Below are 14,212 nucleotides of genomic sequence, written 5' to 3'. Positions count from 1 at the left end.
AAGACACCCAGACTGTCAAGGTCTCAGCCTGTGACCTCGGGATGCTGCCTCAGGCATCACACAGCTCTGGTGCCAAAAGTTCCAGGATAGAGTCCTGGTTCCACCACCTGTCTTGGGCAAGCCTCCTTTATTTTTCCCTAGCTTCAGTTTTCACATCTGTAAAAAGGAAACACCTGCCTGACCTCCCAAAAGGACCAATGTGAGAGGAAAGAAAAGGAGACAATGTATCTGAAAGCACCTGTTCACAGTGGTTCCAAACTGTGATGTGCATGCAATGAGTCAGTGAGGTCTTGCAAAAAATACGTGAAGTTAGGTTTGAGGATTCTGCACATCTAATGCTGTCCCCTAAATGTTCAGTGGAAGCTGCCCACATAAGGATATGTCTGTGCAATCTAGAACCTTGAGGATCTAGTAAAATAAAAGTTCCCAAAGCAGACTAAGAACACACTCTGACAGTCACTTACTTTGTCCCCCTCCTCTTTAGTAACAAACCCTGAACAGACATGGAACAGCTGTGTCCCCAGCTAAGGAAGTACATTTCCTCACCTTCCCTGCAGCTAAGCTCTGGCCACACGACAAGGGCTGCGCCAGGCCCTGAGACGCAATTCAAAACACTGTATGATAGCATAAAAAGTTTACTAATAAGGAAGAGCCTGGGGCTTTCTTTTCCCCTTCCTCCTTGCTGACTGTAATGCAGAAACGACAGCTGGAGTCCAACAGCCATCTTGCACTACGAGGCAATATGTTAAGATAGTAGAGTAGTAAGACAGCAGGTACCCTGGATCCCTGAACACACAGGAGACTACATCAGCTGCAGATCACCTACTTCAGAACTTTTCAGGTGAGAGAGAAATAAATTCCTATCTTTTTTTAAGCCACTGTTATTTTTATAGGCTTTAAAAATTATATGCAGTTAAACCTAGTATTGACTGACATAGTAACATTTCACCATTTTAAATGTATTAACTTTTTTGATTCAAGTATTCCTCCCTTAAGTAGGGAACAGAAGCTAAGGAAGAGATGAAGGATGCTGTTTTCCTCAAAGGTCACAAAAAACATATTGGCATTTACAATCAGAAGGGGTTGCGCTGGTAGCTACAAGCTGGATGTGAAAAGGAAGGGGGTCTGGGTGAGTGTGGTGTGTGAGGGCTTGGGAGGAGTGGGAGCTACCACAAAGGAAGGTGAACTTGCAGGGGGTCCTCAACAGAGACCCCAGAAAGAGACAGCTGAGGACCATGGGGATGCTCAGGCTACTATTCTGTGCTCCGGGGAGCGCGGGTGTGGTGAAATGCCAGGATGGCTTCTGTAGGGGCCCCATCTCTAAACTGTTTTATAGACTGGGCTCTAGAATAAAGGTACTTTTGGTAAGAAGGAAAAAAACTTCCTAAAATTGAAAACCACTGATGGTGTCCTCCTCCCCATTGCACTGATAAAGTCGAAAAGGCTGCTCAAAATCCCACTACAAGTGAGCTATGCAGCCAGGAACAGAAGTTGCTCCACTGGGCTGGACCAGGCTCCACCCTCTACCTACAGAGCCTCACATGCTCTGATTGGCAGGTCGTACACACGTGGAATTCCACAAACACTGTTGGCACTCAAGACCCTCATACCCAAGAGTGGGGTAATCAGATGGACTCCTAAAGTCTTTTTCTAGACCTAGAGATCCAGGCTTCTGTATAGAACTGATATTAGGTAATGAATGAATGTTTGCATTTTTTTGGCATGAATAAGGCCCCAAATTCCAGGTGACCTAGCTTGGCTCCCATCCTTAAATCCCAATTTGGTGTCATATCCCAAAGTCAACTTTATTTTAAAGACATAGCAGCAGGTATATGATTTTAGATGCAAGAGAACTATAGCATATTCACATGCAAAGTAAAGTCTCTTCCTATTCAAAGTTCTAGCTAAGAGTCCCTGATTAGCAAAGGTACAGAAATTAGCCCTCTCATTGCACCCAACAGATGCCTTCTGCAGTCCTGAACAAAGACTTTCTAGGGAAAGTTGATTAGAATACTGCTGGCTCTGCTGTCACTGAAGCCATCCCCCTCGTGCCTGAGAACCTTCCCATCGACCATGAGCTGAAGCAACTCCACGCACTCTCTCAGTGGGGCTCACATCAGCTTCTTTCAATCCTCCTGCTGCCTCTTCTCTGGAAGCTCAGTGAACTCAAAAAAGCAACTGCCAAGGAGTCCCTATTCTGAGGGACTGGAAAAATCACCGTTACACAGACACAATACAGAAACACCCATGACGGTCCATATGTAGCCATTTCCACCAAGCACTGCCATGGTGCGCAGCTGCACCCAGGATGATGTCGGCCGAGACAAGTGAGGACCCCCCAGCAGGCTCTGCCTTGAGGATGGTCTCGGGCCTCAATGCCTGTCCCCATGCCCGGGCTGCAGGGTCCATCTGGTTCTTTGCTAAGATGTTCACAGAACCAAATGACTGCATGGCGGATAGTCTGCAGCCTCTTTGTGAGCAGGAACCATGCTCTGTACATTTTTGTCTTCCCAAGGGTGTCAAACACACAGGAGGAAGTCCTTAATAAATATTTGAGAATGCCCAGGAAATCCAGCCTTTGATCTCATTTAATAAAAGCACAACCTACGCACACCTACCTCATAAGTCAGCATACTAAACCTGCCTCCTGCCCCTACTACACTTTGGTCCAAAGAGCATTAATTCAAAACAGTTGCACAGACTTTGTGCAAGGCACGGGGCTAAGTGAGGCACGCTCTGCCTGTTCAAGCTCGTTTGCTCAGCGGAGACAGGGGCCTCTAGCAGGGAGTAGGAACAGGGCTCACCTCTTATATGCCGAGTGGTCATTCTTCACACTACACTTCATGTTCTTCAGCTCATCCAGCACTGCGAACATGTTGATGAACTTGCCCAGCGTGATCAGGTAAGCCTCGGACACAAAGTCTTTCCTCCGCTCAGCATGGCACAGGCGTCGCACCTCCCCACAGAAGCGCTCAATAGCATTTCTCTGAGCAGAGGAAAGGAGGGGTAGGAGAGCCCCTGTCAACGAGGGGTCGATCTCATCTACCAGCTTCTGCTGGGGTCGATCTCATCTACCAGCTTCTGCTGCAGTTCCTCTTTGAGAACCCAGCCAATGATGCTCTTGGATCAAGTCTCTGCAGCCCAGCTAAAGAAAGTCATTTGTATAAAGTAATTTCCAGAGGTCTCTGTTCTGTAATAATAATTACTTATTTGCACTTTATCAGCCATGACCCTAAAGTAAAATAATTTTGTTGATGCTCTAATAAAACATCTATAAAATAAATGTTTTAACTTTTAGAGGTAAAACAAAGGGGGACGTTTTTCTTCCTGACAACTTGTAAGTTAAAACAAAAATTAGTCTTCAAGTAATAACCCAATTTTGCTAAAGGGATCTACAATAAAAATCTTTGGCATTTGCAAAGCATTTCTTTAAAAAGTCTCTTCCTTTACATACTCTGTAAAACTGTTCCTCAAAAATGAGGGAGAGGGGATGCAAGGGTAGTTCAGTGGTAGAATTCTTGCCTGACATGCAGGAGACCTGGGTTCAATTCCCAGTGCATGAGCTTCCCAAAAAACAAATACACCTAACAAACAAATAAAAAAAAAATTCAACAAATGGTGCTGCAATAATGGGATACTCTCATGGAAAATAATGAAACGTGACCCCACCATACAACATACAAAAAAAATGGGGGAGAGTTTAAATTATTTTCAGACAAACAGAAACTGAGTTCGCAAACAAGAGAACTGCTCTACAAGAAATATTAACTATAGGAAGATAGGAAAAGACAGAAGAGAGAACTGGAGAAGAGTATAGAAATGAAGGCTATTAGTAAGGGTAAAAAAGAGAGCAAAATATTGTAAACATAATGAACAAAGTTGGGTATGAGTACGGTTGAATGACGAAGGCAAGGGGCATGTGTGACACCCAAAGAAAAGACAGAGGATAAAAACTGGGACTGTATAACTTAGCAAAACCTAGAATGGACACTGATAGTGATTAAATGTACAAATATAAGAAAGTTTTTATATAAGGGAGAACAAATGAATGTCAACATTGAAAGGGGTTGGAAGTGGGATGGTATATGGAAAAAATACAATCAATGCAGACTAGGGTCTATATAATAATACTATAATTGCTTCCACTGAATGTAACAAAGGCATTATGGCAAAGCTAAATGTCAATAAGAGGGGAATGTAATCGAAGAGTATGGGATTCTTGGTGTTGTTGCTGCTTCTCCTTTTTATCATCTTATCATTCTTTCTTTTTGTTTTCTACTTTCCTCATCTTCTTTCTTTGAGGAAGAAATGGAAATGTTCTCATACAGATGGTAGTGGTAAGCGCATAATCATATGATTATACCAGTGAAGCAGGATAAAAGAGGACAACTGCAAGTCCCTGGCTTCCTATTCAGCTCCTTTTAGAGTCCCTTTTAGTTTCAAGACTAATGAACGTGAATCGGGGCTCAGCTGGCACCATTGCCAGCAGGGCACCAGTTACACTGGAGCCACTGAGTGTTTACATAGGATGAAGTGCACAGGGTGTGGATAAAACTGCTTAAAAAATAAACAGAAAGATACAAGTGCTGGTGAAAATGTGGAAAAAGAGATGTATATATTCACTGTAGGTAAAGAAGTAGAATGGTGCAGCCCCTATGGAGGGCAGTGTGGTGGCTCCACAGGAAGCTAAGTATCATGCCATATTAACTTGCAAACCCATTATTAGATATCTACTTGGAGGAACTGAAAACAGGGGCATGAATGGACATTTGCACACTGGTGTTTATGGGGCAGTATATACGATTTGCAATGGATGCAGGTGGCCTCAGAGTACATCTACTGATGAACGGAAGGGTGACCTGTGGCATACACATACAATGGAATACTGAGCAGCTTCAAGAAGGAATGAAGTCATGAGGCATGCACCTAGGTGAATGGACCTTAAAGACATTATGCTGAGTGAAATATAAAGACAAATATGTAAGCTTTCACAAATACAAACTAACTATAATGTGCAAACTCTGAGAACTGAATTCAAGAGCATAGGTTATCAGATGATAGAATGTGGGCAGAGATCGGGCACTGATGATTAAGGAGCACAGAATATTCAATAAGGTTTATTATAAAGGTTCCTAGATTGTAAGCCTGTAACTGAGAAATCAAGATTTAGGGGATGATTTTAATTACTGAATCACTATATAGATTTTCCTTTGTGCTTTCTGGTATATTGGAATAGACAGAAATTCCTGAAATCTCTAAATTGTAATCCAGCTGCCTTGATCTCTGATAATGATTCTATAGTCCTTATCTTCTACCCCTGTGATTGTAAAGACCTTGTGACTAATCTTCATTCGTACCCAATTAACCAATTTTTTCAATTTTAGAGGCTTATAATCACTAAAGACAGCCTCTAATGTTTATTAATGAAGGGTTTTAGGTTAGCCCAGAACCAACCCACCCCAAGTCCAACGTTATCTTGATAAGCGAGGCTGGATCTAACCAAAATGGGCCCACCTGGCATGTGCAGTAGCTTAGACTTTAAACTACAAGTCACCTATACGTCATTCTGCCATTTTCTTACACATGTTCTATGACTTAAGCATGTAATCGATCTGTGCTGCTCAGTAATTAGATCATGTCTAATTACATCATCTTGGGGCCACTGTGCTCATTATCCTAAACTCTGCCCATCTTTTCTCTAATAAAACTGTCAGAATTACTGCAGTTCAGGGGACAGATTTTGGGCCGATAGGCCATCAGTTCTCCTACTACACATCTAATGATAAACTCTTTCTCTCTTTGAAACCCGTGTCTCAGGAATTGGTTACTGAGCACGTTACGCAAAAGAAACCACAGCCTTTTTCCAGGAACAAGCTCTTAAAGCAGTCACATCTATTCCTAAATTCTGTCATTTCTAAATTCTGAGACGCTGAGCCCTTTGTATATAACCTGGTCATTCCCTGGGACTTTAGGTATTTGTGTGACACCTGAGACTCAGAGTTAGAGTTCTACAGCTCTGAAAGTCAGCAGTACCCCATAGAGCAACTGTTACAGAAGCTGCAAAGAGATCAGACTTCAATTAGAGATTATGAATGAAGCTAATCTGGGAAGGACTAAGATAAATCAGAATACAGGGTAAAAGATGATACTGACTGTATTTTAAAACTGCAACTTCTTTATAAGAGATGTTTATTTGGTCCAAAATTTATATTTTCTGTAGCACACTAGCTAATTTAATCTGTATGATAAATTTATTCAAATAATATAATTACATGGAAACTTGAATAGGGAATGAGATCTTGTTCTCTTGACAAGTTAATGTAATACCCCAAAATACATACCAGAGTAATACGGGCAAAAAATTAAAAAGTATTTGCAAAGTCCCCTTGAGGGGCTGGGAGGAAATGTGGAAATATTAAACTTTTCCACCTGGAAAATTCCTGATATTCTCCCAAGCATTAAGGAGTACCAATTTAATAAGCCAAGCCTTTGATCTTGGGGCTTGCCCTATGAAACTTTTCCTGCAAAGGAGAAGCTAAGCCTACTTATAATTATGCCTAAGAGTCACCCCCTGAGAGTCACCCCCTGAGAACCTCTTCTATTGCTCAGATGTGGCAGCTCTCTCTAAGCCAAATTGGCAGGTAAACTCACTGCCCTCCCCTTTACGTGGGACATGACTCTCTGGGGTGTAATTCTCCCTGGCAATGTGGCATATGACTCCAAGAGATGAGCTGGGCCCTGGCATCATAGGATTGATAAAGCCTTCTTAATGAAAAGGGGGAAAAGAAATGGAACAAAATAAAGTTTTAGGGGCTATGAGATTCCAAACAGAGTCGAGAGGTCATTCTGGAGGTTATTCTTATGCATTATATAGATATTCCTTTTTCATTTCTAATGTATTAGAATACCTAGATGGAAATATTTGAAACTGTTGAACTGCAATTGACTAGCCTTGACTCTCAAGGATAAGTGCATAACTGTATGACTTGTACTGTGTGACTGTGTAAAAAGCTTCTGACTGACACTCCCTTTGGCCAGTATATAGGCAGGTAAGTCAGAAAATAAAGACTAAATAAATAAATAATACAGGAGTATGGGGGTAAGGGATGTTTGGGGTTATTCTTTTTTATTTTTATTTTTTATTTTTGGAGTAACAAAAATGTTCTAAAATAGATTGTGGTGATGAATGCACAACTATGAGAGTCTTTGAGCCATCAATTGTATATTTTAGATGACTATATGGTATGTGAATATGTCTCAATAAAATTGCATTAAAAAAAAAACTTTCCTAGAAGTTTAGAGGCATGTATGTCACCAGAAGGAAAGCTGGAGGTCAAAACATGGGAATGTATAACACAGTGAATCTTGCGGTGGACAAGGAATGTATGTGATTAAACTGTACAAACACTAAATAAATTTCTTTCAAGAACCAAAACAAAAACAAAACACTATCACAAGAAGTTAATAACAGAGAGGTATATAGGGAAAAATGTACCTATTGCAAAGTACAGACTACAGTTAACTATAATATTTTAATATTCTTTCATTAACAGTAACAAATGTACCACACCAATTCTAGGGGTCGATATTAGGGAGCAATAAGGGCATGAGAGGAATTGGGTTTCTTTTCTTCTTTTTATTTCTTTTCTGAAATAATGGAAATGTTCTAAAATTGATCCTGGTGTTGTATGCCCAACTATGTGATGATATTGTGAGCCAGTAATTGTATACTTTACACGGTTTCTACAGTGTATGCATCTCAATAAACTTGCATTAAAAAAAAAAGTTCCTTTCTGATGGCCACTCTTTGTTTAACCAAAGGGCCACAGTGACTGTCAAGGTAAACCTGGGAGAAGGAAAAACATCTGAAAAAACAAAATGAATCCAAAGTGCCAAATGGCAGAAAGAGAGAATGTTGTACTTAGTACTGTTAGAAAGCAGTCTTCATGAAGGAACTAAGAGTTCACTCTCAAACTGAGAACAGAAGTGAAAATCAGAGAAGCACTTTTTTCTGAGAGGGTGAGGAAAGCTTTAAATGACCATGCTTTAGTTTCCTTTTGTCTCAAAGATAGTCATGGTTGCTTTAAATATCATGTGCTTTGTTCGCTGAAGTCATGTTTTAAAAAAAAAAAACACGATGAACAAGAAAAGTTGAGCATCCAGTCCCCTACATTTAACCTCTTAGTATATTTTGCTGTTTTTACCTGGAAGTACATAAAATTCATCAGTTTTGTGACCTCCGGTTCAAGAACCTCCACAGTTTTCTCATAAATTTCCACTCTATTAGGCTGCTCATTACATTTCACCTGGGAATAAACCAACATGTGTGAGGTAAAGCAGAGAGACTTCAACCTAGCAGGGGCTGGGGGGAAAGGGTGCTCCACTGGAGGGGAGCTGGAGCAGGGACAGAGGGTGGGCAGGGGCAGGGAGGCATGCAAAGCCAAGGGGGCAGCGGCAGGCTGCTACCTGCGGAATGGCCCGTGAGCAGCTCCTCCACGTGTACAGCATGACAGCATACTCCTGGCCCTCCTCCAACATCTCGTTCTGCAAGGGAACATGGCAAATCAAAAGCAGATGGATGGGAGGGTCTCAAAAGGAAGTAGGGGAACAATCATAAAAAAGATCCAAACAATCTAGACATAGAACCATGAACTACGCTGACTCTCCTCTTGGGGTGGACAGGCATCCATTCAAAGGCCTTAAACTTGAGGGTAGCGGTATGGCCACAACGACCCCCAAACACGCCTAGGGAAGAGGCTCTATAACATGCAAATCTCTCCAGCTGGGTCAGTCTCTGCCTGGGTGTCACGCACACACACACACACATTCACTCAGAATTCAGTGTCACTCAACCCTAGAGCTTGGGGGCACCTAGGGGAGAGCCTGGAGAACTTAAGCATGGGAGGTAGGGAAGTAGGGAGCAGGGAAGAGAGGAAGAGCACCACCCCACCCCGCTGTCCTCACTCCCCTCACCAGGTGCACAGAGCTTCCTTGGTACACAAAGACTCACAGGCAAGTCTGCCTATCAAAGCTGGACACGTCTCTGCAGGACGTAAAATCTAGGGAAAGTAGCCGTGGGGGGAAGAAGGGCATAACTTCTAAAAAGTTATGTGGTTCTATTCTTTCCTTCATGGTTTTTGCATTGATAAAAACTGTAAAAATTACATAGATGTTCTATAAAACATTAACTACAATGTTTTTTAAATGCTTTAAAATGTTCACAACCTTTGTTTGACGCAGTAGTTGCACTATTACAAATCTAGCCAAAGGGAATAATGATGTATTTAGAAAGATGCTCACCAGCGTACTTATGATGAGTAAAAAAGGGAAACACAGAAAACATGCAGCTATAAAATGGATTAGACAGCCATAAAAATTACTTTCTCTGATATATTTTAATGACATGTGAAAGTATAAAGTAAACATAATGATAGAATTCATGCATAAAATCTAAAATTACATACTATGCACTTCCAGCATGTGTGAGTTCAGGTCTACAGAGGGGGAGAGCAAAAGCTAACAGGAACGGGGGACCCTCAAAGTGCCGATGACAGTTTCCTCTGGCCATAGATTTTAAATTTTCATAAAACAGCATGTATTATTTTTATAAGAAAAGCAAAGCTTTAAAAAAAAAAAAAAACATGAGATACTTTCATTCATTTCATTTCTTTTTCCTCACTCCATACCCTATCAGGATAATCCCAAAAACGTCTACACTTGCCATTGGATGTGCCATTCCCCTGGAGAGATGTACAGATGGACAGACACGCAGACAGAATTACCATGCTGGAGTGGACAGTGGCTTGTTCAATGTATCTCGCAATGCCGGTGACAAATGCATTCCTGTCTTCAAAGTTGGTATTGAAATTTGGCTAGAGGAAAGAGAAAAACATCAGGCAGAGGGCAGCACCAGTGGCCTATGCCCATACCTGGTGGCCTGCCCTGGGATACTCACCTGGTAGAGCAGTGAGGATGGCGGGGGTTCGATACAGGGCTGCTGGTCAGGCAGAGGCAGCTCCTCCAAGAGATCCACATTGGACAGCGCATCCTCCAGGGTCACCTGGGCCGCCATGCTGGGGGAAACTGGTTCCAGTAAGAAAGAGCTCCAGCCAATTGCCAATCCCCCATTCCCTTCACCCTCCTCCAGCCATGTGGGAACACCAAATGTGTCAAGGCCAGTATCTGTCCGTGGATGCTGAGAAGGACTGGAAGGAAAGCTTACTGCTCGGGGGCTGTCTGGCACTGGAATCCTCTGTGGCCTCTACCCTGCTCCGGCAGCCATGAGAAAGCAGGTGCCCCCCTGCCCCCAGCAGACGCCAGCAGGGAAAGGGAATGGTACAGTCGCTTCCTGCTAATGCTCCCTCCCCGGACACCACCTTCTGAGTTGTGCAAGAGGCCTCCCTGGAGTTCAGATAACCCTCACAGGATGGCAGAGGGACTCGTGCTTGGTTGGCATACCCCAGAGGAGTGGGACAGCTCCTATGACTACCGCCTAGCTGGTCAGAGAAGCAGGATGCTGAGGAAGGACCCAGGCGGCCTGTGAGTAGCACCACCAGAGACAGGGAAAGAGTATCAGTTACATATGGAAAACACGATGCTGTGGCTTTGTCAAGAGAAGAACAAGCAAGAAGTCCCAACATCATCCAAACACATATTATGCACCAACTTCTCCAGCCAGTACCACCCCACCCCTCCCAAAGCAGCTGCAATCCTGGGCAGACACAGGAAGCAGCTATGTGGACACTCAGAGAGTGGACAGAGCAGGTGGAGAGGGGAAAAGCTGAATGCAAAATGGCAGTGAGCTGAGGACCACTTCTTCTGCTCTTCCCATCCCTGGCTCAGGTCCGTGCATTATGGAAACCCCAGAGGACACAACATGGAGAGGATGCAGCTCAGAAAAGCAGGCCCTCCACTTTATGAACCCTGGGGACACTCAGACTAGATCTTCTCCCCTTCGGCACCCCACACACCAGCAGCCCCTCCAGCTACCAGCCTCCGGGTGGGAAGCATGGGCAGGCCCAAACAGCTCTGCAGAGGATCTGAAACAAACACTGAAAGGGAACCACACAACCTACAGAAGGCAGGTCAGAACTTGCAGCCTAAATCTAGCCAGGTTGCTTGCCTGTTAAGATAAAAATATCAACCTGCTCATGGGATTCAGACAAGACCAAGAGTCTCATAATATAATATTCAAAATGTCTAGATGCATTCCAAAGTACTCAGTACACAGAGAGCCAGGAAAAGCTTAAGGCTTACAGGGGAAGATGCCAATGCTAAAATAACACATAAGAGGTAATTATCTATCAAAGACTTTAAAGCAACTACTATAAAAATGCTCTAAGAAGCCATCCTAATACTCCTGAGTTGAATGGAAAATGGCAATTCTCAGTAAAAAAAAAAACTATATAAACAAGAACCAAATGGAAATATTAGAACTAAAAATGTAGTAACTGAAATAACAAAATTCTCTGCATGAGCTCAAAAGCAAAATGGAAAAGACCAGTGTAAGATTCAGTGACCCTGAAGACAGAGAATAGAAATTATCTCATCAGAACAGGAGAGAGAAAAACATTTAAAAAAAAAAAAATTAACAGAGTCCCAGAGACCTGTGGGACAAAAGAAAAGGTCTAACATCCATGTCATCAAGAGTGCCAGAAGAAGAAGAGAATGAGGGCAGGGCTGGAAAAATGTAAAGACTGAAAAGTTCTCAAATTTAGCAAATAGCTCAAGTCTACAGATTCACGCATTTCAGTGAACCCTAAAAACGAAAAACCAAAATAAATCCATGCTCAGATATATCATATTCAACCTGTGAAAACTAAAGACAAAGACAAAACTCCTTGGTAGTAGCTCGAGAAAAATGGCATCTTACCCATTGGGGAACAAAAATTCAAACAACCACAGATTTCTCATCAGAAAACATTAATAGGCCTGTCAAAATCAAGTTGGTGGAGTGAGATGCTTCAAGACTCCATCCCAGCACAGAAGCTTTGAACAACCAGCAAGAACTGGCAAGAACATCTTTCTCAAAGCTCCAGAACATGATTAAAGGACTGCAGTAACAGAGCAAGTGGCATATCAAGAAAAAGGCTACTTAAAAGCGGTAGGATCTCATGGCTCCCTGACTGCCAGCCATTTCCCCCCTCACAGCTCATGATGCCTGGCAGATCCCTGGTCCCAAGTCTAGAGGGAGCAGAGTAACCCTCAAGCAAATGCTGGGAGCATGTACGTCTGGCCCAATCTGTCTGGTGGTGGCCTGAGGGAGCTACCATCTCAGAACCTGACCTGCATGTAGAAGGTGGTTGGTTCAAAGAACTCTCCTGCAATAGACTGTGGGAAAGCAGTCAAGTCATGCTGCCTGGGGCAAGGGACTGCTAGCCAGGGACACAATGCATCACCCTCAACTGGAAGGAAATTGTTTCCTAGGGAAGAGAGGACAATTGTAACCATGTAAATGGGAGAATTCCTGGGGTCAAATGCTCATGACTAAGACAATACAAGACAAGTGCATATGCAGAAAGGATCAGGGAGGCTCCTATGCATTTGCCTGAAGCTACCCTCCAAACTCACTGTAGGTATAAACCCTGAAGGAGAGCACTCATACAAATCAACATGCAAAGACAGAGAAAGATTTTTTTTATTTCCATCTTCATTTTTGTTCTGTTATTTACATCTGGCAATCAAGGAAAGGTCTATCATAATGCTAGCTGGATACAAGCATGTATGTCTTACAAATTTAAGGAACAGACCCTTCAGAGTCTTCTAGCAACAACACACTGAAATAGCAAAATGTCCAGATTTCAAAAAAGATACAAAAAAATAAGAGGAGATGGTTTCTAAAGCATTTGTTTGGGACATTCCAGACAAAACCTTTAAAAAAAAATGGTCTTAAATATGTTCAAAGAGCTAAAGGAAAACAGAGACAAAGAATTAAAGAAAATCAGGAAAACGATAGATGAACAAAAAGATAATACCAACAGAGAGATGGAAATGAGAAAAAGGAACCAGAGCTGAAGAGTAACAGAAAGTAAAAATTCCCTGGGGTGGCAGGGAGGCGGGGCAGTACTCAACAGCAAATTGGAACTATCAGAAGAATCAGAGAACTTCAGGTAAGACAATAAGTCTGAGGAACAGAAATGTAAAATGAACAGAACCTGAGGAATTTATGGGACACCATCAAGCATATACACATAGTGGGAGTCCCAAAAGGATATGAAAGAGAGAATATTCAAAGAAATAATGGCTGAAAACTTCCAAAATTTAATTTTAAAAAAACATGAATATACATCCAAGATGCTCAATGAACTCCAACCAGGATAAACCCAAACAGATCCACTCCAAATCATATTATAATCAAACTGTCAAATGCCAATGATAAAAGAGAATTCTGAAAGCTGCAAGAGTGAAGAAACGTGCCAAATACAAGGGAACTACTCTAAGATTAAATGCTGATTTTTCATGAGAACCTATATAGAAGAGAAGACAATGGGATGATGTATTTTACAATGCCGGAAGCAAAATACTGCCAAACCAGAATTCTGTATCTGACAAAACTATCTTTCAAAAACTAGGGACAGATTAAGGCATCCCCAGAAAAACAAAAGCTAGGGAGTTCACTACCACTAGACCAGCACTCCAAGAGATGCTAAAGAGAGTTCTACAGTGTGAAAGGAAAAGACAATAGACAAAACATCAAAGCCACATGAAGAAATAAAGCTTTCCAGTAAGGGTAATGGCATGGGAAACATAAACGCTACTACTGTTGTATTTTTGGTTTTTAACTCCACTTTTTACTTCCTACAGGATCTAAAAGGCAGATGTATAAATAGTAATGATCAGTGGATTTGGACTTAATTGTATAAACACGTAATTTGTGGCAGTGACAAGAACCAAAGGTGGGAGGATGGCAGGTATAGGAACAGAGTGTGTGTATCCTGTGGAAGGTGAGTCGGAATCAAAGCCAACAAGACTGTTATAGATTCGGGATGCTAAATTTAAGCTGCTTGGCAACCACAAAGAAAATACTGGAGAATGTGCAAGCTCACAGGGACAGAAATTAGAGTACAAGTTGCCAGGGTTGGGGAACATGGGGAATGGGGAGTTAATGCATAATGGGAATAGGGTTTCTGTTTGAAGAGATGGGCAAATTTTGGTAATGGAAGGTGTGAGGGTACCACCATATTGTGAAGGTGATTAATCCCATTGAATGCTA

At 42.2% G+C, this 14,212-nt stretch overlaps 1 protein-coding gene across 3 annotated transcripts in view; it reads right to left on the bottom strand.

Moving 5' to 3' along the window:
- CYFIP1 (cytoplasmic FMR1 interacting protein 1) overlaps positions 1-14,212 on the bottom strand; it is a 100,287-nt gene that overhangs the window by 53,798 nt on the left and 32,277 nt on the right. For 2 of the 3 annotated variants that reach the window (XM_077123962.1, XM_077123961.1), the window contains exons 2-6: positions 9,956-10,073; positions 9,783-9,872; positions 8,467-8,544; positions 8,205-8,306; positions 2,805-2,986 (exon numbers count right to left, since the gene is read on the bottom strand). In XM_077123962.1, the coding sequence (XP_076980077.1) occupies positions 2,805-2,986; positions 8,205-8,306; positions 8,467-8,544; positions 9,783-9,872; positions 9,956-10,072 (569 nt within the window). In that variant the 5' untranslated portion in view covers position 10,073. Of the gene's footprint in view, positions 1-2,804; positions 2,987-8,204; positions 8,307-8,466; positions 8,545-9,721; positions 9,873-9,955; positions 10,074-14,212 lie in introns of those variants that run through there. The other variant, XM_077123964.1, reaches the window with a different exon arrangement.

The sequence above is a fragment of the Tamandua tetradactyla genome, chromosome 12 (assembly GCF_023851605.1).
Source record: "Tamandua tetradactyla isolate mTamTet1 chromosome 12, mTamTet1.pri, whole genome shotgun sequence".
Classification (NCBI taxonomy): domain Eukaryota; kingdom Metazoa; phylum Chordata; class Mammalia; order Pilosa; family Myrmecophagidae; genus Tamandua; species Tamandua tetradactyla.
Note: the sequence above shows the minus strand (reverse complement) of the source record. Positions and strands in the feature narration are given on the sequence as shown.